Source organism: Plectropomus leopardus, chromosome 7 (genome assembly GCF_026936395.1).
Source record: "Plectropomus leopardus strain MGB_pleo_1.0 chromosome 7, ASM2693639v1, whole genome shotgun sequence".
Taxonomy (NCBI): domain Eukaryota; kingdom Metazoa; phylum Chordata; class Actinopteri; order Perciformes; family Serranidae; genus Plectropomus; species Plectropomus leopardus.
In genome coordinates, this window is record NC_142182.1 from 15,477,553 (window position 1) to 15,497,570 (window position 20,018).

Genomic DNA, 20,018 nt, shown 5'->3' on the forward strand with positions numbered 1-20,018 from the left:
ACTATACTATGGCAAAAATGTCAAATTTTGACATGTCCCAAAAATGGCTAAAAACTGCTTAATATAGCTTGAAAGAACGTGTCATAATATATAAAGTGGAAACAAACGTCAAAAAATGTCAAAAACGTCATAATTTAGCATGTTGAAAAAACGGCCAAAGATCGCATACTATACTATGGCAAAAATGTCGAATTTTGACATGTCCCAAAAATGGCTAAAAACTGCTTATTATAGCTTGAAAGAACGTGTCATAATATATAAAGTTGAAACAAAGGCCAAAAAAGGCCAAAAACGTCATAATTTAGCATGTTGAAAAAACGGCCAAAAATCGCATACTATACTATGGCAAAAATGTCAAATTTTGACATGTCCCAAAAATGGCTAAAAACTACTTATTATAGCTTGAAAGACCATGTCAATGTATACAAAGTGGAAACAAAGATCAAAAAATGCCAAAAACGTCATAATTTAGCATGTTGAAAAAACGGCCAAAGATCGCATACTATACTATGGCAAAAATGTCAAATTTTGATATGTCCCAAAAATGGCTAAAAACTGCTTATTATAGCTTGAAAGAACATGTCAATGTATATAAAGTGGAAACAAACGTCAAAAAATGTCAAAAACGTCATAATTTAGCATGTTGAAAAAACGGCCAAAGATCGCATACTATACTATGGCAAAAATGTCAAATTTTGACATGTCCCAAAAATGGCTAAAAACTGCTTATTATAGCTTGAAAGAACGTGTCATAATATATAAAGTTGAAACAAAGATCAAAAAAGGCCAAAAACGTCATAATTTAGCATGTTGAAAAAACGGCCAAAAATCGCATACTATACTATGGCAAAAATGTCAAATTTTGACATGTCCCAAAAATGGCTAAAAACTGCTTAATATAGCTTGAAAGAACGTGTCATAATATATAAAGTTGAAACAAAGGCCAAAAAATGTCAAAAACGTCATAATTTAGCATGTTGAAAAAACGGCCAAAAATCGCATACTATACTATGGCAAAAATGTCAAATTTTGACATGTCCCAAAAATGGCTAAAAACTACTTATTATAGCTTGAAAGACCATGTCAATGTATACAAAGTGGAAACAAAGATCAAAAAATGCCAAAAACGTCATAATTTAGCATGTTGAAAAAACGGCCAAAAATCGCATACTATACTATGGCAAAAATGTCAAATTTTGACATGTCCCAAAAATGGCTAAAAACCACTTATTATAGCTTGAAAAAACGTGTCATAATATATAAAGTTGAAACAAAGGTTAAAAAAGGCCAAAAACGTCATAATTTAGCATGTTGAAAAAACGGCCAAAAATCGCATACTATACTATGGCAAAAATGTCAAATTTTGACATGTCCCAAAAATGGCTAAAAACTGCTTATTATAGCTTGAAAGAACGTGTCATAATATATAAAGTTGAAACAAAGGCCAAAAAAGGCCAAAAACGTCATAATTTAGCATGTTGAAAAAACGGCAAAAAATCGCATACTATACTATGGCAAAAATGTCAAATTTTGACATGTCCCAAAAATGGCTAAAAATTGCTTAATATAGCTTGAAAGAACGTGTCATAATATATAAAGTTGAAACAAAGGCCAAAAAAGGCCAAAAACGTCATAATTTAGCATGTTGAAAAAACGGCCAAAAATCGCATACTATACTATGGCAAAAATGTCAAATTTTGACATGTCCCAAAAATGGCTAAAAACTGCTTAATATAGCTTGAAAGAACGTGTCATAATATATAAAGTTGAAACAAAGGTTAAAAAAGGCCAAAAACGTCATAATTTAGCATGTTGAAAAAACGGCCAAAAATCGCATACTATACTATGGCAAAAATGTCAAATTTTGACATGTCCCAAAAATGGCTAAAAACTTCTTAATATAGCTTGAAAGAACGTGTCATAATATATAAAGTTGAAACAAAGGTTAAAAAAGGCCAAAAACGTCATAATTTAGCATGTTGAAAAAATGGCCAAAAATCGCATACTATACTATGGCAAAAATGTCAAATATTGACATGTCCCAAAAATGGCTAAAAACTACTTATTATAGCTTGAAAGAACATGTCAATGTATACAAAGTGGAAACAAACGTCAAAAAATGTCAAAAACGTCATAATTTAGCATGTTGAAAAAATGGCCAAAAATCGCATACTATACTATGGCAAAAATGTCAAATTTTGACATGTCCCAAAAATGGCTAAAAACTGCTTATTATAGCTTGAAAGAACATGTCATAATATATAAAGTTGAAACAAAGGCCAAAAAAGGCCAAAAACGTCATAATTTAGCATGTTGAAAAAACGGCCAAAAATCGCATACTATACTATGGCAAAAATGTCAAATTTTGACATGTCCCAAAAATGGCTAAAAACTGCTTATTATAGCTTGAAAGAACGTGTCATAATATATAAAGTTGAAACAAAGGCCAAAAAAGGCCAAAAACGTCATAATTTAGCATGTTGAAAAAACGGCCAAAAATCGCATACTATACTATGGCAAAAATGTCAAATTTTGACATGTCCCAAAAATGGCTAAAAACTGCTTAATATAGCTTAAAAGAACGTGTCATAATATATAAAGTGGAAACAAAGATCAAAATGTCAAAACGTCATAATTTAGCATGTTGAAAAAAGCGGCAAAAGATCGCATACTATACTATGGCAAAAATGTCAAATTTTGACATGTCCCAAAAATGGCTAAAAACTGCTTATTATAGCTTGAAAGAACGTGTCATAATATATAAAGTTGAAACAAAGGCCAAAAAAGGCCAAAAACGTCATAATTTAGCATGTTGAAAAAACGGCCAAAAATCGCATACTATACTATGGCAAAAATGTCAAATTTTGACATGTCCCAAAAATGGCTAAAAACTGCTTAATATAGCTTGAAAGACCATGTCAATGTATACAAAGTGGAAACAAAGATCAAAAAATGCCAAAAACGTCATAATTTAGCATGTTGAAAAAACGGCCAAAGATCGCATACTATACTATGGCAAAAATGTCAAATTTTGATATGTCCCAAAATGGCTAAAAACTACTTATTATAGCTTGAAAGAACATGTCAATGTATATAAAGTGGAAACAAAGATCAAAAATGTCAAAACGTCATAATTTAGCATGTTGAAAAAAGCGGCCAAAGATTGCATACTATACTATGGCAAAAATGTCAAATTTTGACATGTCCCAAAAATGGCTAAAAACTGCTTATTATAGCTTGAAAGAACGTGTCATAATATATAAAGTTGAAACAAAGATCAAAAAAGGCCAAAAACTTCATAATTTAGCATGTTGAAAAAACGGCCAAAAATCGCATACTATACTATGGCAAAAATGTCAAATTTTGACATGTCCCAAAAATGGCTAAAAACTGCTTAATATAGCTTGAAAGAACGTGTCATAATATATAAAGTTGAAACAAAGGCCAAAAAATGTCAAAAACGTCATAATTTAGCATGTTGAAAAAACGGCCAAAAATCGCATACTATACTATGGCAAAAATGTCAAATTTTGACATGTCCCAAAAATGGCTAAAAACTACTTATTATAGCTTATAGAGACACGTCATAGTATACAAAGTGGACAGAAAGGTCAAACAAGGCTAAAAACGTCATAATCCATCATGTCGAAAAAACAGCCGAAAATGCCATAGTATAGTATCTCGGAAACTTTCAAATTTTGACTTTGAAGACATGGCTGAAAACAACATATTATAGCTTGCCAAAACATATCATAGTATCATAAGTTGAAAAAATTTAGCTTGTCAGAAAAATGGCTGAAAATGACATATTACAGTTTTTCGAAAAACTTCGCATTTTGACATCTTAAAGAAACAGCTGAGAACAACATATTACAGCATGTCTAGAGATTCCAATATATTGTTCCTCTAAAAAAACAGCCAAAAATGGCTGAAGATGACGTAGTTTAGGATATTGAAAAACTTCACATTTTGACAAGTTGCAAAAACAGTTGAAAACAACATATTATAGCTTGTAGAGACACGTCGTAGAATAGAAAGTCGAAAAAACCTGTCCAAAACGCCATAATGAAGCACGTTGACAAAATTGGTGAAAACCACATAGTATAGTATGCCAAAAAACTGCAAATTTTGACATATCTAAAACACTGCTGAAAACGACATAAAGCTTGTTGAGGCACGTCATTGTTTCAAAAACAGCCAGAAACTTCATAATATAGTGTGTCATAAAAAATGGCTGAAAAGGACATAGTATGTAAAAAAAAATTCAAACTTTGATATATTATCTAAAACACAGCTGAAAACGACATATAGCTTGTCAAGGCACGTCACTGTATTGTTAGTTGCAAAAACAGCCAAAATCATATAGCATTTTTAAAAAATTGCTGAAAACGATATTGTTTAGTATGTTGTAAAATTTCTAATTTTGACATGTTGAAAAAATGGCTGAAAACAACATATTGAAGCTTGTTGAGACATTTTATGGTATAGAACGTTGAAAAATATCATAATTTAGCATGTCAAAAAAATAGCTGACAGTGACATAGTATAGTCTGTTGAAAAATTGCTAATTTGACATATCTAAAACACAGCTGAAAAGGACATATTAGAGCTTGTTGAGGCAGGTAATAGTTGCAAAAATAGCCAAAAACATTATAATATAGCATGTCAAAAAAATGGCTAAAAACAACATAGTATTGTATGTCGAAAGATTTTGATGTTTCTAAAAACCAGCTGAAAACAACACAGCTTGTCGAGGTATGGTAATGTCAGTTTAAGTAATTTAATTACTTTTTTCAGTAACTGTAACAGGTTACAATTACATTATTTTTGCATTTTTATTACTTGGGCCTAGTTAAACCCCGAAACTGCTTTTAAACCATGTAAGTTGACCTCTCCACAATTCACAATACACATTACATGAAGCATTCTCTTTTATTGCTTTTAGATACATGCATTCACACTTAATATTTAAAAAAAAAAAAAAGATCTGTCACATCCAAACTGGACTTTCTGTCCATTCTGGGTACCAGAACTCACCATTCTTACTTTTTGTGCATTTTCTTACAGACCCTGAGTCAAAAGCTTGTTGAAGTGCGCATACATCTACAGAAAGATGTGATGTGGAGTACTGAATACAGGTACTCCATCACATATATTAATTATAAAATAAATATGATTTTATCATTTAGCTATCATCAAACGTCAATAATTAATTCTTATATAAAATTCTAGTTTACACCATCAGTTATTTAATCATCCATCCTGGACCTACGGACCACCGCGGAGCCGCGCCGCCTTCTCACAGTGGCCCGCAAGGTGACGCCCTCGTTCAGTTTAAAGCGAGCGATGCCACCTGCCTCATCCAGCGTCTTGGCGCTGCAGCATGGTGTCGGCACTTTCATGGTGTTACCGAACTTGGAGTAGTCCACCGCGTACATGCCGTCCTCCTCGGACACTGTGGGCACGAAGCGCTGACCCCACAGGATCTCCTCCGACACGTACGAGGTCCTGGCCTGCGTGGTGATGCCCGTGGTCTCCACCACCCCCTCCAGCACCGCAATCACCTCAATGTCCTGGTGCTGCAGGTCAAAGGCGGAAAGCTCATACAGAGGGCTGCCCTTGTCGATCACGTGACAGATGATGAGGGGGGACACCAGGAAGACACCATTGGTGCCCACTGGGTTATCCATGTGGATGTCGATCTGGTCCAGAGGCACAACCTCTCCCTCCTCGGTGGTGGTTCTCCTGACCACCTGCAGTCGCACGGTGGCGCTGATGATCATGCTTTTCCTCAGGTCCCCGATGCGGATCATGAAGCACAGCTTGTTGTTTCGGACGGAGATGACAGCGTGCTTGCTGAAAATGAGCGTCTCTGCGCGTCGATTGGCCTGCGCAGTTTTCATGAAGATGCAGCCGAGCATGATGGCGTTGATGACCAGGCCGACGATGTTTTGCACGATCAGGATGATGATGGCGGAGACACACTCCTCCGTGATCATCCGGCCTCCGAATCCGATGGTAACTTGGACCTCTATGGAGAAGAGGAAAGCGGAGGAGAAGGAGTGAATGTCTGTTACGCACGGGACAAAATCGTCCCCTCTCTGGTCCAAGTCGCCGTGCGCAAAGGCAATGAGCCACCAGATCATCCCGAAAAGAAGCCAGCTGCACAGGAAAGACATGGTGAAAATAATGAGCGTGTGGAGCCATTTTAAATCAACGAGAGTTGTAAAGACGTCCTGCAAAAATCGACCCTGCTCTCGGATGTTGGTGTGCGCTACATTGCAGGTGCCGTTCTTGGCGACGAAGCGAGCTTTCCCCGGTTTGGCCTTAAACTTTGGCTGCAGAACATCCTCAGCCAAACGTGTCAGCAAGTAATCCTCGGGAATGAGTCCTTTTCTGGACAACATAGCGCTCCCATGCTATGGACCCACAGCCTTTTGGCTTTTAAGGATTCCTCTCGGTCCGGCTGAAAGAAGAACAGGTTTCCTCTTCCCCGGTGCTTTGTCTGACCAACCGGTCAGCCTCTCGGCAGCTGTTGGGCGCAGGAGAGAGTCTCCTTGTCGCCCGTTTTCAGGTATGTGCGCTCCTCACGTTGCCTCCAGATCAGGCGCTCCACAACCGCGAAGTCCCAGGAGGAGATTCTTCTTCCAGCTCCGCAGCTGCCGCCGTCACTCACGACACCCACCGACCGGGCATAGATGTGCCACACCGCCCAGATCCATTGTGAACCCACCCCAACGCTGGTGCGCACCCGCGACGGAAATTCAGTGAGATGTAAAAGGTTGATGTGGGAGCATAATGGGCATCTGAGCGAGTTTTATCACCTTTGGATGACAAGGCAGGCTTGAGTGGCGCAGTTGGCTCAGTGCTGACTCCGCCACTTCACTACAGCTCGGTAACGTGAGATGGAGTCGTTGTGAGGTGGAGAGGTGTTCCCCCCCTCCACCATCTCTATGGTGCCCTTCCTGTGATTCTCAATGAGAATGCAGGAGTGGACCCATTACGCATAAAACACACACACACACACACACACACACACACACACAAACAGTTGTGCAGCCTAAACGCCAAAGGCAGCTCATATTCTGAATACATGATGGGTTAAATATAGGTCACTCTACAGTAAATCATCCCCAGGCTGTTTGCTATAAACCTCACCTCGCTTTACATGGACACAAAGTGGGCCTTCAGATTTAGTGTTTTCAGCAACATCCAGTCCTGAGTTTTTAATCTGCTTGGCTCCCTCTCCTTTTCATGCCACCCACAGAGACATTAATTTACAGTCAGCTGTGCTCCTCTGGCATCCAAACAACTTTCTCATGTCACATGTCAGTCCTGGCTGCAGCAGGCCAGCAGCTCATCCCACCCTGACACCCCTGAGCATATGAAGATGATCACTATGTCGTGTCTGGCTCTTGCTGGACAGCATCATGTATTCCTCAGCTCAGTTTGTACCTGCGATCCGCTGATGACTCATCTGTTTTAAACAGGACAAAAAGTCTCACACAAGCACACGTTTATCACTTCAGTCATCATCCAACTCCTTTTTACCTAACCCCAACAGAAAAACACAAGTAAATGATAATTTCTTAACAAAGAATTAACTTTTTTATTTACAAATATTATACAACATGATTAAAAAATAAAATGAATATATTCCATGGAACAATTGCACTTTGAATGTCTTCCTCTGATGCTTCCTCTCTTGAGCTACTTGTCTGCTCGCACGAAGGAGGTGAAGACGCTGTCCTCCTTTTCCAGCAGGGCCTGGGGTCTGTCATACTCCAGGATGATCCCGCGCTTCATCACAATCACCAGGTCGGCATTCAGGATGGTATGGACTCGATGCTGCGCGATGAAACGGGGAAGAAAACAAGATGTTACACTGAACACTGAAATAAAGACATCAGAGAAAACTACTCCACTCTGCATCTGTCACAAACTGAGACCGATGCATCTTAAATGAGTCTTACGAATCAAAAATAAAAATTTTTTCTCATTAATGTATTACTGTACCTTTTTTTTTAGTAATTTTTACACATGTAAGTACAATATACATGTAATAAAACTGGCTGTTACGTTAAAAAAGAGGAAATAATAGGTTTTGGTTTAGGAAATATTACACTACTGTAAACCAGAAGTTATAATAGGTTGCCCTTTCTTTTTCTTGGTAAGTTTACCTAAAGAGTTATGACGTTCTAACATACATGGATGCTCTTTTCATTTATTTTATCATGAAAGAACCTTAAGAATCCTGAGTCAAATATAACGTGGAAGTCTGACTCATTTTCCCCTTTCTTAATTTCCACTCTTACCTCTTTTTTTTATTTTTATTTGCAGCACAATCCTGCAGACATAGTTAGAAATAGTCCACGCTGCATGTGTTTGCTACTTTGCATCACTTTACAGGGACTGCATCAGCAGTGCAGGGTGGAGGTCAGTGCTCTCATGGGGGAAACAGGAGAGCTGCGTGCATTAAAATAACTGCAAATGCCTGACACAGCGTGGGGGAGATACTCACTGCTATAGTAACCACCGTTCGGTCAGCAAAAGCAGTCATCACCACTTTCTGCAGGATGCTCTCCTGTGAGGACAGAGGCGGGGGCAGAAGAGGTCAGCTTACTGTCATGTTTTTTTTCATATTACCTTCATTTAAGGACAAAACAAAGGCATGTATGGAAGACAACATAAAATAAAGAGCCTTTTTTAACAGTTAACATGTTCCTTGGCACTGTTTAATCCCGTTGATGCTAATTTTCATCTCATCTTGGTTCCCCTGACTGAACACTCAACTGTATTTCCTCAGGGCAGTGCAGCTGCATTAACGTAAGCCTGAAACGCCGCTCTTTGTGACCGATCATTCAGTAACGGCTCTTAAGTAATACACTGACTCCCCTCCGGCTCTTTGTTGCGAGTATTTTCCCTCCATTTCGTTCTTTCTTTCTGCTTCATGCACACCTCCTTCACTGTGGGTTTTTTTTTATCCTCCTTTCATTTCAAGAAGCCTAACTGAAAGCTGATCAACCAGTGAGCCAAACCCAATAAGATCCCACAATAACAGATCTCTAAAAATGGGCCAACAGCTAACAACTAAATATCAATTATTATATATATTTTTACTGATCAATTAAGAGACATAAAATGCATAACTCATCTCTTAAAATGGGCAAACAGAGCTAACAACTAAATCTAGATTATTCTACAGATATTTTTAATGATCAGTGAAAGAGACTCAAAATGCAGATTATCTGTCTATAACTTTAAACTCCTCCATTATATGTGAATCTCTGTAGATTTTAAAGGTCAAAAATACAGGCTTGTCCTTTGTTACATGCCAACAGATAAAATGGCCTCGTAAACTTTGCTTCACCCCTCATTGATTTATAAAACTTTCGTTTCCAATGACCTCTCTATTTCAGTTTCCTTCACCTCACTTCATCTTTCCTTTTACAGCTACTTTTCTCTGTAGGTCTTTGTACCACCTCACAAATCCCTGGAACCCAAAACACACTGACCGTTGCCATGTCTATGGACGCAGTGGCTTCGTCCATGATGAGGATGCTGCTCTTCCTGACGAAGGCTCGGGCAAGACAGAACAGCTGTCTCTGACCCTGACTGAAGTTTTCGCCTCCCTCCGTCACCATGGCATCTGAAGGGGAAAAACATTTTAAAAGAATACATCATATTAAAACAAAATCAGTATTATTTGTTTTCATTTTTATGTACAATCATACACAGAACACAGATGGACAACTTTTAAATCATACAGAACATGTGATATACCACTGAGACTATTATTTCAGCCAATGAGAGGGCAAAGTTAATCGGCCATTAACCCTTGGCTCACAGATTGATACTGACTTTCCATTCACTCATCCAAATGAAACCAAGTCATTACACTATGGTTGAAAACCTCAACTGTTCTCAAGCCATCCATAAGTTAATAGTTTATTTTATATCTCTCTCTTTCTCTCTCTCTCTTTGAGTGAGCAGTTAAATAGTAAAGACAGAGACAGAAACTAAGGGAATAAGAGGTTTAACAACTGAAATTGTGTTTTATATGATGCAAGGTGTGGTGGATATTTCAAGTATGATAAAAAAAAATATATAGAATTTTACTTAAATCTAAAGCGGAGAAATTAAGGACGCACATTTATTGGTGTTTAGCATTAAATAAGTATACTGTATGATAAAGTGAACTCTAGCTGTGCAGCTTTCACAAAAGTCACCATCACTGTAGTAACAAAGACTCACTGCAGCTAACTGTGGTCTGCTATATATGCAACACAAGACGGTTATTGTTACTCTAAATGAAAGGACAAAATTCATTAGCCATTAAACCCTGGGCTACAGATCAATATCTTATTGACCACTTGACTCCAGCAAACATAAATTAAAGCAGAGAGTAGCTCAGTTTCAACATGTCACACACACACACACACACACTTGTCAGTGTCACATCAACTGAAGCAGAAATACATCGGGCGAGATGAACAGCAGCAGTCTATTATAAAGAAGTGTAGACACTGACAGAGATTTAAAAAACAGAGTGATAAACTGCAAACCAGCAGCAGTTAAAGACACGCAGCAGAGTGGAGGCCCCATGCATCAGCATGCCAGGCATTCGTCATGTATGTAGGTTAAGTCAGAAGAGGCACACAGCTCTCTAACATCTGATCTGATGGTGAGACTGCCGCAGTCTGCAACTTGTCAGGTCTCCTGCATCAGAAACATGACTTGAAGTGAGCTCAGAATAATGTGCCTGTAAAACTGTGCAGGTCAGAGCAGCTACATGCAAAATACAGCTCCGACAGGGAGTTAAAAGATTCATGCTCAGGTGCTTTGATATCTGATCTTTGAGTCAAGACACTGGAGCTGTTGACTGATATCATGACCAAAGAGAGGGAATTTATGTGTTTATTGCACAGATGTCCACCAGATAACTTAAATACTGCATTTTATGCAAATCACATGCTGCTTCTAAAACTGCATACTGTGCACTCTACTTACCCAATATGTGTTCTATTGTTCAATGTACTTTTGTGTAAATGAAGAGTTCGTATCTTTCCGAATGTACTGAGCTGTAATTACCACGTCACTATCTGAAAGCCGCCTTGTCGGCTGGAGACACAAAACCATGGTAACCATGCCAACCTCAGCTCTTCCAGCAATTTCAAAACAATTGTAAAACTAGAATTACCACCTTGCTGTTATAAGCCTTCGTAAACCAGTCAAGTTGCAGTTACATTTTACATCCATGTCTGTCCACTTATATATGACTCATATGTTGTCGTGACAGTGGACAATGCTTCAAAGACGAATGTTGTTGCAAAGAAACCACATATTCTAAAACATGGATGCTTAACACATATCTTCAACCCGGCAGCATTTATATACAACCAGCACAGTTTCAAGGTGGACACCCAAGAGTAGTGACGTTAATTCAGTATCTGACCAAATGTCTCCCGTTTTTTTTTTTTTTATATAATTAGCAAATGTATTCTTGAGTTATGGCCAAAAACATATCTTGTGAGGTCATGCTGCCAACGTTTGTGCCAAAATTGAAGAAATTCCCTTCAGGCATTCTTGAGAAATTTCATTCACAAGAAACATATTTGTGGACAACCCAAAAAACATAATGCCTCCAACCACTGCTGTTGCCAGCACAGAGGCATAAAAATAATACACCTCACAAAGTAAACTCTTATATTTTTACCAAAGCCTTAATGAAGCTGCTGTCTGCCATAGTCTGTTGGGAGCATTGTCATCAACCGACGACAGTGCTTTAAAATCTGTGCAGCAATCGACTCCCTCGACCCTCAGACTTGGTTTGGTTAGACACTAACATGCAAACAATTTTAAGAAGGAATTTTTACCATCTTAGTTTAGCATGTGATAATTAGACCTTAACAGCTGAGGCTGATGGGAATGTCATGAGCTTTACAGGTATTTAGTCACAAACTTGAGCCCTTGAGGGATCCTGAATGTTAGAAATGTCTTCATAATACATCCAGTAGTTTTCAACATATTTAAGTCTGGACCAAAGTGCTGAACTGAGAAACTGACCAACAGATTGGCATTGTCATCCACAGATCCGTGCTGCTAGCCTGGCTAGAAAGGAGGAAACTTCAAGATAGCAACAGACATGCAATTAAAGCTGCAACAATCAGCTGATAAGTTCTCAACTTTTAAATCAACAGCCAACTAGATCTCTGATTCCAGCGTCTTAAATATGAATATTTTCTGGTTTCTTTATTCCTGTATGACAGCAAACAGAATATCTTTGGGTTTTGGACTAAACAAGACATTTGAGGACATCATCTTGGGCTTTGGGGAAAGAGACTGAGACATTTTTCACAGTTTTCTGATATTTTATAGACCAAGAAACTCACCAATTAATCGAAAAAGACATGGATCCACAATGAATATAATTGTTATTTTCAGCCCTACATGTATGGATGTCACGTGTACACACACACGCACAGACGCACACAAAGACAAACGTGAATCTTCTCACCCAGTCCTCCTGGAAGGGATTTAACAACAGGCTTCAGCTGAGCGATCTCCAGAGCTTCCCAGAGCATCTCATCTGTAGCCTTCATCTCTGGGTCCAGGTTGAACCTACACACACGCACACACAAACATGCACATACACACATTCAGTTCAACTCGAGGATCAAATCCTACCTTAATGTCTATTCATTAGAAGTGATGAGATTTATAATTATGAAACGAATATCTTAATAAATGTATTTAGTCTATGAGCCAACTCAGTCAGCTCAAGCTGCAGTGCTGCAGTGCTGCATTCACAGACGCTCTGACTCGCTCTATTATCACCTATCCAGCATGTTCTGTCAATCTGCTGCTTGGTTTAAGCTGTCAGAGAGGTCCAGTTTACACTCTTGCTTGGCCAAGAGACGAAACATATAAATAAACTTAGAGTTTTATGTGATCTGACTGACTGAAAACACCCCAAACTGCACTCTGAGAGCATCACACAGGTTCTTAAGAAATATCTGCTCTCATCCAACATGACAAAGCTTTTATGGTCACTGCCGCTGAAGTCTAAAAATAAACCTCTCAGTTGGAGTTTGCAGAGGAATGTCCTCTTATCTTCAAACCCTCAGCTCCACTCATGCTTTAGATAAGTGTTTTTGAAGTGTGCCATAGTTTGCCAGCTGGCTCTGTTACTGGAAATGTTCTGTTTTCTCCTTTCTAGTAAAAATCTATTATCACCAAATCTAAACCTTGGTGATGAGTCATGCTGCTGGTGAAAATGAGGGCGAAGAGAACTTAATTGTACCGGATGGCACCGCTGAACAGGATGGGGTCTTGGAGGATGATGGACAAGCGAGACCTGAGGGTCTGCAGAGGCAGCTTGGCGATGTCGATGTCATCGATCACAATCCTCCCTGTGAACAAAAGAAAAAGAAAAAACAAAAAGAAAGTATATCAGGCATAGAATAAATTACAGAGAGCAGCAACAGGACCAGAGAAAAAGTATGTTTTTGCTCAAGAGGTAGAAACCTACAACTACCAGAATGTCGTGCACTTGTTGTAGGTGGACTGGTCCATGTGAAAGAATGGTGGCCGGCCTGATGTCATATTACAATTAAACAGAAAGCTAAAACGTGTTTTTGAAAACATCTGAGGCAAGAAAAATGCAACTCCCATGACAGAATCTTGGTTTTAATTTAATCAGCGCTGCTTAGTTTTACTGTTTTTTCGGCCACCGTTTTCACAGTGCAGGAAGCAGTAGCAACGACTACCTGCTCACAAACTATCGCCATTAAAGCGAAACGAGGCATCAAAATCTGTTTCTGGAAACATTTTAGCCGATAAATCGTCAGTATAGTAACATAATCCTAATTTACATTAAATCAGCACTGTCTAGTTTTACCATCTGACCATTTCAGTCCGAGTTTCTGAGACAGAGAAGGGCGGGCGTTTGTCTTGATCGGCTGTATAGTCTTTGAGTGTGTGTTGGCAGCGGTTGGCTGGCGACATGACAATGCAGAAATACAGCCTGCAGTTTGAGCAACAGCCCCAAGAGCCAGCGAAACTCCTCAAAATGACGTAATGTATATTATTTGGCAGCTTTGCCGTTAGGGGAGGAGGGATATCTCAGCGCTGGTTACCACAGTTCATCTACACATACTACCCACATTGTTTTGATACAAAGCTATTTGAAAATTGGCAAAATACCCCTTTAAATACATCTGTAAACAAAGCTTTTGATTTGCTAGTTTTACATGTTTTTAAAACCTTCTCACAATTTCTAAATAGTGATTTAACTGACTACATTTCATATTTTGATGAGTCAAATTTAAGTGGTGTTTTACTGTACCCTCAAACATGTCCACCATACGGAAGAAGGCTAAGGAGAAAGAGGATTTGCCGCTGCCTGTCCTGCCACAGATCCCCACCTGAAAACAAGCAAGTCTGAGTCATCATTGTTACCAACATTCAAGTGTTCGTTTATCATATTTTCTGGCATTTGTTTCAGGTTTTAAGACACGGGTTTCCTCAGTTTGGATACCTTCTGCCCAGGGTTGATGTGTGCGTTGACATTTTTGAGTACGGGCTTCAGCGTGGCGTCGTATCGGACACTGAGATTCTGGATCTTGATCTCTCCCTCTCGGGGCCAGCCGTCAGGGACCTGGGACACAGCTGACACAGATGAAGAAACATTTTACTATCTTACCTTTTTTTAAAAAATCCTTGTAATGATATGAATTACTGTCTTATAATGAGTGATAATGGAGCCAGATTAATTTATTAAAATCTGATTTAAATTTCCCAACTATGTTTTTTAATGGTAACGAGCCACCGGCCTTCTTGCAAAATCCCTCATGGCTAAAAGGAAACACGCATGAAAGACAGACTAACTGATATAAGTGGGATGAAGATACATTTCCTGAGAGCATTATGATACCTATTATTAAAGTTATGAATGTGAATTTAGTCAAATTTTAAACCTTGCCCTACATGAGGAAGAAATCTCAAGAAATTTCACACAACAGACTAGATATCACTTTTGTTGCACCTGTTGACTCGATGATATGAGGTTTAATTTAAGACGGAACTGTGTCTGTGTTGCTGCACTCACTGAGCAGTCCCTCGTAATTCTCTGGTTCAGTTTTGAGCAGGCCATTAATCCTTTTGACTGAGCCAAGCTGGACTTCCATGTCTGCCAGGTTACGCACCATCCAGTTCATGTAGTTGGATACCTGATACACAGAGGGAGGAGGGGGCATAGAGATGAGTTAGGGAAGTGGTGCAGGAGGAAAACAGCTCTGGAGTTTGAAGCAAGTCAATTTACGTACTTGTGCTGACCAATAGTATAGAAAGAAATTGGGTAAGGCATTAGACATGAATTTTTGCAATAATGATTTCCTTACTCTGGGGGCCTTACCACTCCACAGGAAAGAACTAACAGTTTGATTATAAAAAAATGTTTGGACAAAAATTAAGGAATGCACTGAAACAGAAATCTAGTCAAGACAATCATCTTCACTGTATTAATTCTAGGATTCAAAGATAGAGGGAGAAAGCTCCAATTTTGGAAATCTGTCTGAAGTTGGGCAACCAGGGGAAAAAATTGGCAGAGTAAAAGGATGATAAGGTACGGGCCACATTGATCCCTAAGTATCTAAACCCTGAGGGACTGAACTTAGAAGGAATAATGGACTGTTTGAGTGCTAGAGCTAAAGAATTTATAGGATAGCGTTCACTCTTAATATGAGATTAATTGAAAAGGAGCCAAATCTTCAGAATAGTTAAATTGTTGGAATACTAATCAGTGGATCTGACACATATGAAAGGTCACCTGCATTAAGGGACGATTTTAATTTGATGCTGAAATGAGAGATACCGTGAAACTGAGGAAGAGATCTTAAAGCAATTGACAGGGACTCTATGGCCAAGGCGAAAAAGGGGGGGGAAAGGGGACAGCCTTGCCACATGACAGCGTGAAATAATTCGATTTAATTCGAATTATTTTGGACGCTGGCCTGGGGGGAGGTATATAAAAGATAAATCCAGGATATAAACCTGGTATCAAGGTCAAATTTGAGTGGTACTTCAAAAAAGTACTGCCATTCAACCCGATCGAAAGCTTTCTCCGTGTCGACTGAATTTAATACTTCGGGGACTGAAGAGGAGTGATCAGAGAAAATTAATTTGTTTGAACACTGAAAAACAGCTGACGCCCTTTAATAAAGCAATTCTGTTCCTCTGATATAATCACAGGAAGAACCTTTTCAAGACGGGCTGCTAATGCTTTAGGCAAATTTTTAATGTCAACATTAAGAAGTGACAAAGGCCTGTAGGAGGAGCAAGATGTAGGGTCATTTTGGATTTGCAAAATGTGGACTTTCACGCTCGGCTCATTTAACAAAAAGAAATTAAAAGATGGATGAATCAAATATTTGTGACATTTAAGACGTCAAATTCAATACTATTTTTTTAATGGATATAACATATTTGATGACTTTTTAAGGACTAGCTGTGTTTAAACATGTTTTTTATTCGCTGCATGAAAAAAAACACAAATTAGCACCTATTATGCAACTGAAGTCTCTACATCTGTCTTCCCTCAAGTATGTTCAAAACAAGAAACTGTGAAATTACAGTGTTTGTGTAACAAGTGGCATTTTGAAAAAATAGGAACTTTGTCCAGATTTTGGTTTATTTAAGATTTGGCATAATCAGATGAATTCCAGAAAATAAAACCCCAAAATAATGGGTTGTGAATATAGTTTTGAAAAAAAATGTATGCACACAGTTTAATATACTGGGGCCTGGGCAAACACTTTATTCTAAACTGGAAAATAAATAGAAAAAGTTCTGTATTCATGTAGAGGATGCACAATTTACAGCTAAACACATTAAACCACCTGAATTACCTTTTAAGAGACTCCTAAACAAACAATTAAACAATGAAACAAGACAAGACAAGACAACACACACACACACACACACACACACACACACACTCTCTCTCAAACACACACAGTCTCACCATGAGTGCGTACGTCAGTCCCAGCCCCACCAGACCGGGGGACAGCTGGTTGTAGAGAGAGTTAGTGATGGAGGCTACAGCTGCCACTAACACCACACAGGCTCCAATGTACTCCTGCAGGGAGAGATAATGTCAACTTTACAGCAGGAAGAGAATGCATCACTGAATAATTCAAGAAGGTAAATAAAATAAAAGGCAGATTTATTATTGTAGATCAGTTAAATGTCATCGTGCACATAAAAGACAGACATGTTAACAAAAAGCTTTGTGTTGCTTGGTGCTCATGAATCGATAAACATGTGAAGGTTATCTCCTTTGCTGCTGCTGCTGCTGCTGCTGCTGCTGCTGTGAAACATGAGAAGTCAAATGAGCTGCGAGCCACATGCAGACGATACATGAAACATCACATGATCAGTGAATCTGATGTTGATAAGATGATGAAAAATTTAGTGTTTTGGATTCCCAACAGAGGGAGCCAGCAACACAACAAAACTGTGAACCAGCTGCTGTCTGACAAACAGTTAATAGGACTGAGCTGAATGTTAAATCAGTAAACAGGGGACGGATCATTACCATGCGGACTTCCAGCCAACGGTTAGCTGCTGTGAGGAAGAGAGAGGCGATGTTGTTGGCGTCCGTGAACTGTAGTAACCTCTGTCTGAACCTAGGCTCATATCTGCCGATAGAAAATTACACGGCTCATTTCCATTTGTGATACAAAAACAGCAATACAGGATTATTCGTGCGTCAGTTCACTATCCAACACTGCAACAAAGTCAACGACTGTAACTCAGGGTTCAAAATATGTTAGTCATGACTACCTGAGGGCCCGTATAGTGGGGAGACCCTCCACTGTCTCTGAAAAGTGGCAGAGTAAAGGGAGTTGGGTGCTGTCCTCCAACTGCTGCAGGTCCCTGATCAGAAGACAGGGGACAAAGTGGACAGGGTAACTTCAACTGAAGCAAAGAGGACGACATTTCATGAAAAAACACCATCTGATTAGGCTTTAATTAAGAGGATCTGCTGTGCTCATTTTTAAGGTTCATACTTATTGAAGGTTTCTACTAGAACATGTTCACATGCTTTAATAGTCAAAAAACTCTCCTTTTTCCTCAAACTGTTCGTGCTAGAACACCTATATTCACGCTCTGTCTGAGACACTGTGTTTTAGTCCCTGTCTCTTCAGGCTCCCATCCCAAAATAGTCCAGCCTGCTGTGATCAGTCAATGTTTTCAGATCTTCTGCATCTAAGCCAGGCCCCCGGAAACTGTGCTGGGTTTTGAAGACAATTTAGCGACCAAACAGTATAATTACACCATAATATGATGCCCTGCAGCCCCAAAAGACTTTTTTTTAATTTGGTTTACATGGCAAAAGAGACCTCTGTAAATCAGTATTTTTTTTTAAATTTTTTTAGCATCACAACCCGAATGAAATGAATCATTTCACTATTAGGATTTAAGCCATTTGGTCCACTAATGTTTCTGAAATCCAGAAGAGACACACAATTAAATTATTTTATTCTAATTCAAATTAGATGAGTGCTAAACCAGAAGTTAGCCTATTGATCGCCATAAGTCTCTAGCGTACTTGCTCTGTGGGATGGTGATCATCCCCAGATCATCCAGGTAATTTTATACATGGCAGTTGAACAATCTTTGCTTCATGCACCACTGAGCAGCCCTGCGTTCAAAACTGTATCCAGTTCTTTTAATAAATCAGTGATCTCATCATCACCATGATGACAGTTGGGAAATGATGGACAGTGGCTACACTTTCTACTAGGGATGCATGATTTTATCAGCATGTCATCAGAATCACTCGATATTTTTTACTTATTTAGCGCACTTTATGAATATTACATAAATTACAGCATTTTATTTAATGTCTATCTGTTGGTGGGCATCACAATGATAGTATGCATAATATGATTTAAATTCCACTACAAAGAGACTTGATCATTAAAATTAAACAGGGAAAAAGTGGACACATCGATATCTGTATCGATTATCGGCCAAATGAGTTTTTTTTATATCGCCAAAGTACATATCAGCAAAAAATCCAATATCGTCCACTCATACTTTACAGTAAAAAATAAAAATCACAGATCTTCCAAACCAAAATCTTCACCACCAGACATGTTCGAGCAGGCATGAACTGAAATCGTGAAGAAAGTAAAAACATCAGCAACCAAGATTACATGTTTGCATGATGTTGGCGTATGGCTACATGTAGCAGCATAGGGCTATGTGATGTGAACACTTGCAGATAATCATATAAAGAAATCTGTCATGATCTGACATCAGATTGTAGCCAAAGAAGAAAACATGTTGCAAACAGAGTATTCAGAACAGCTTGAAGTCTGAGGTTTTTGCTCAGAGATTACCTTTATATACATTTACCTCATTATCTAAAAACTTTGGCCATGTTACATATGAGCATCCAGTACTGTAACATTATATATGACAGAAAATAAGGAAAAGCATAAAAAATCCTCTTTAAACATGTATCACATAAAAGAAAGATCGAAAATATTCTCTTATGTAACACTGAGGACATGACCTTGGTGACCTACAGCTCTGTTTACAACAGCTGAGGATGAAAACATTCTGATGTCTGTGATATTCTTTGCCCTGTCTGACTCACCTGGAGGCCACCCTGAAGTATTTCTGGATGAAGTAGCAGGCGACAGCCAGCGGCAGGAGGGCGATGAGGAAGACAGGGGTCACGTAGGAGATGACACCCAGGGCAGACACACAGAGTAGCGTGGAGCGGGAGAGACACTCCAAGGTGGTGGGGATGTGCTGGTCGATTGTGTTTGTGTCGGTGGAAAACCTGTTGAGGATGCTGCCGAGCGGAGTCGTCTCAAACAGCCTGGGGGGATAAAAACATTTTATCAAGCCTCAGGAATAATCAAATTCATATTTCATTTCTAAATTGCTTTTTTCCCAGATAATGTTCTTTGTAAAATATACTAAAACCTTAGAGACCATTA

At 38.9% G+C, this 20,018-nt stretch overlaps 2 protein-coding genes across 8 annotated transcripts in view; both read right to left on the reverse strand.

Annotated features, from left to right (window-relative positions):
* Nucleotides 1-4,918: 4,918 nt before the first annotated feature.
* Nucleotides 4,919-6,867, reverse strand: kcnj11 (potassium inwardly rectifying channel subfamily J member 11). The gene has a single exon (XM_042495820.2). The coding sequence runs from the start codon at nucleotides 6,405-6,407 to the stop codon at nucleotides 5,250-5,252; it is 1,158 nt and encodes a 385-aa protein (XP_042351754.2). The 5' UTR covers nucleotides 6,408-6,867; the 3' UTR covers nucleotides 4,919-5,249.
* A 717-nt stretch (nucleotides 6,868-7,584) lies between these two features.
* Nucleotides 7,585-20,018, reverse strand: part of abcc8 (ATP binding cassette subfamily C member 8) — a 68,391-nt gene continuing 55,957 nt past the window's right edge. For all 7 annotated transcript variants that reach the window (XM_088080023.1, XM_088080022.1, XM_088080025.1 and 4 more), the window contains 12 exons: nucleotides 19,670-19,897; nucleotides 17,845-17,937; nucleotides 17,597-17,699; nucleotides 17,024-17,137; nucleotides 15,110-15,230; nucleotides 14,540-14,670; nucleotides 14,348-14,426; nucleotides 13,304-13,412; nucleotides 12,518-12,621; nucleotides 9,516-9,649; nucleotides 8,522-8,584; nucleotides 7,585-7,848 (listed from right to left, as the gene is read on the reverse strand). In XM_088080023.1, the coding sequence (XP_087936149.1) occupies nucleotides 7,711-7,848; nucleotides 8,522-8,584; nucleotides 9,516-9,649; nucleotides 12,518-12,621; nucleotides 13,304-13,412; nucleotides 14,348-14,426; nucleotides 14,540-14,670; nucleotides 15,110-15,230; nucleotides 17,024-17,137; nucleotides 17,597-17,699; nucleotides 17,845-17,937; nucleotides 19,670-19,897 (1,417 nt within the window). In that variant the 3' untranslated portion in view covers nucleotides 7,585-7,710. The remainder of the gene's footprint in view (nucleotides 7,849-8,521; nucleotides 8,585-9,515; nucleotides 9,650-12,517; nucleotides 12,622-13,303; nucleotides 13,413-14,347; nucleotides 14,427-14,539; nucleotides 14,671-15,109; nucleotides 15,231-17,023; nucleotides 17,138-17,596; nucleotides 17,700-17,844; nucleotides 17,938-19,669; nucleotides 19,898-20,018) is intronic.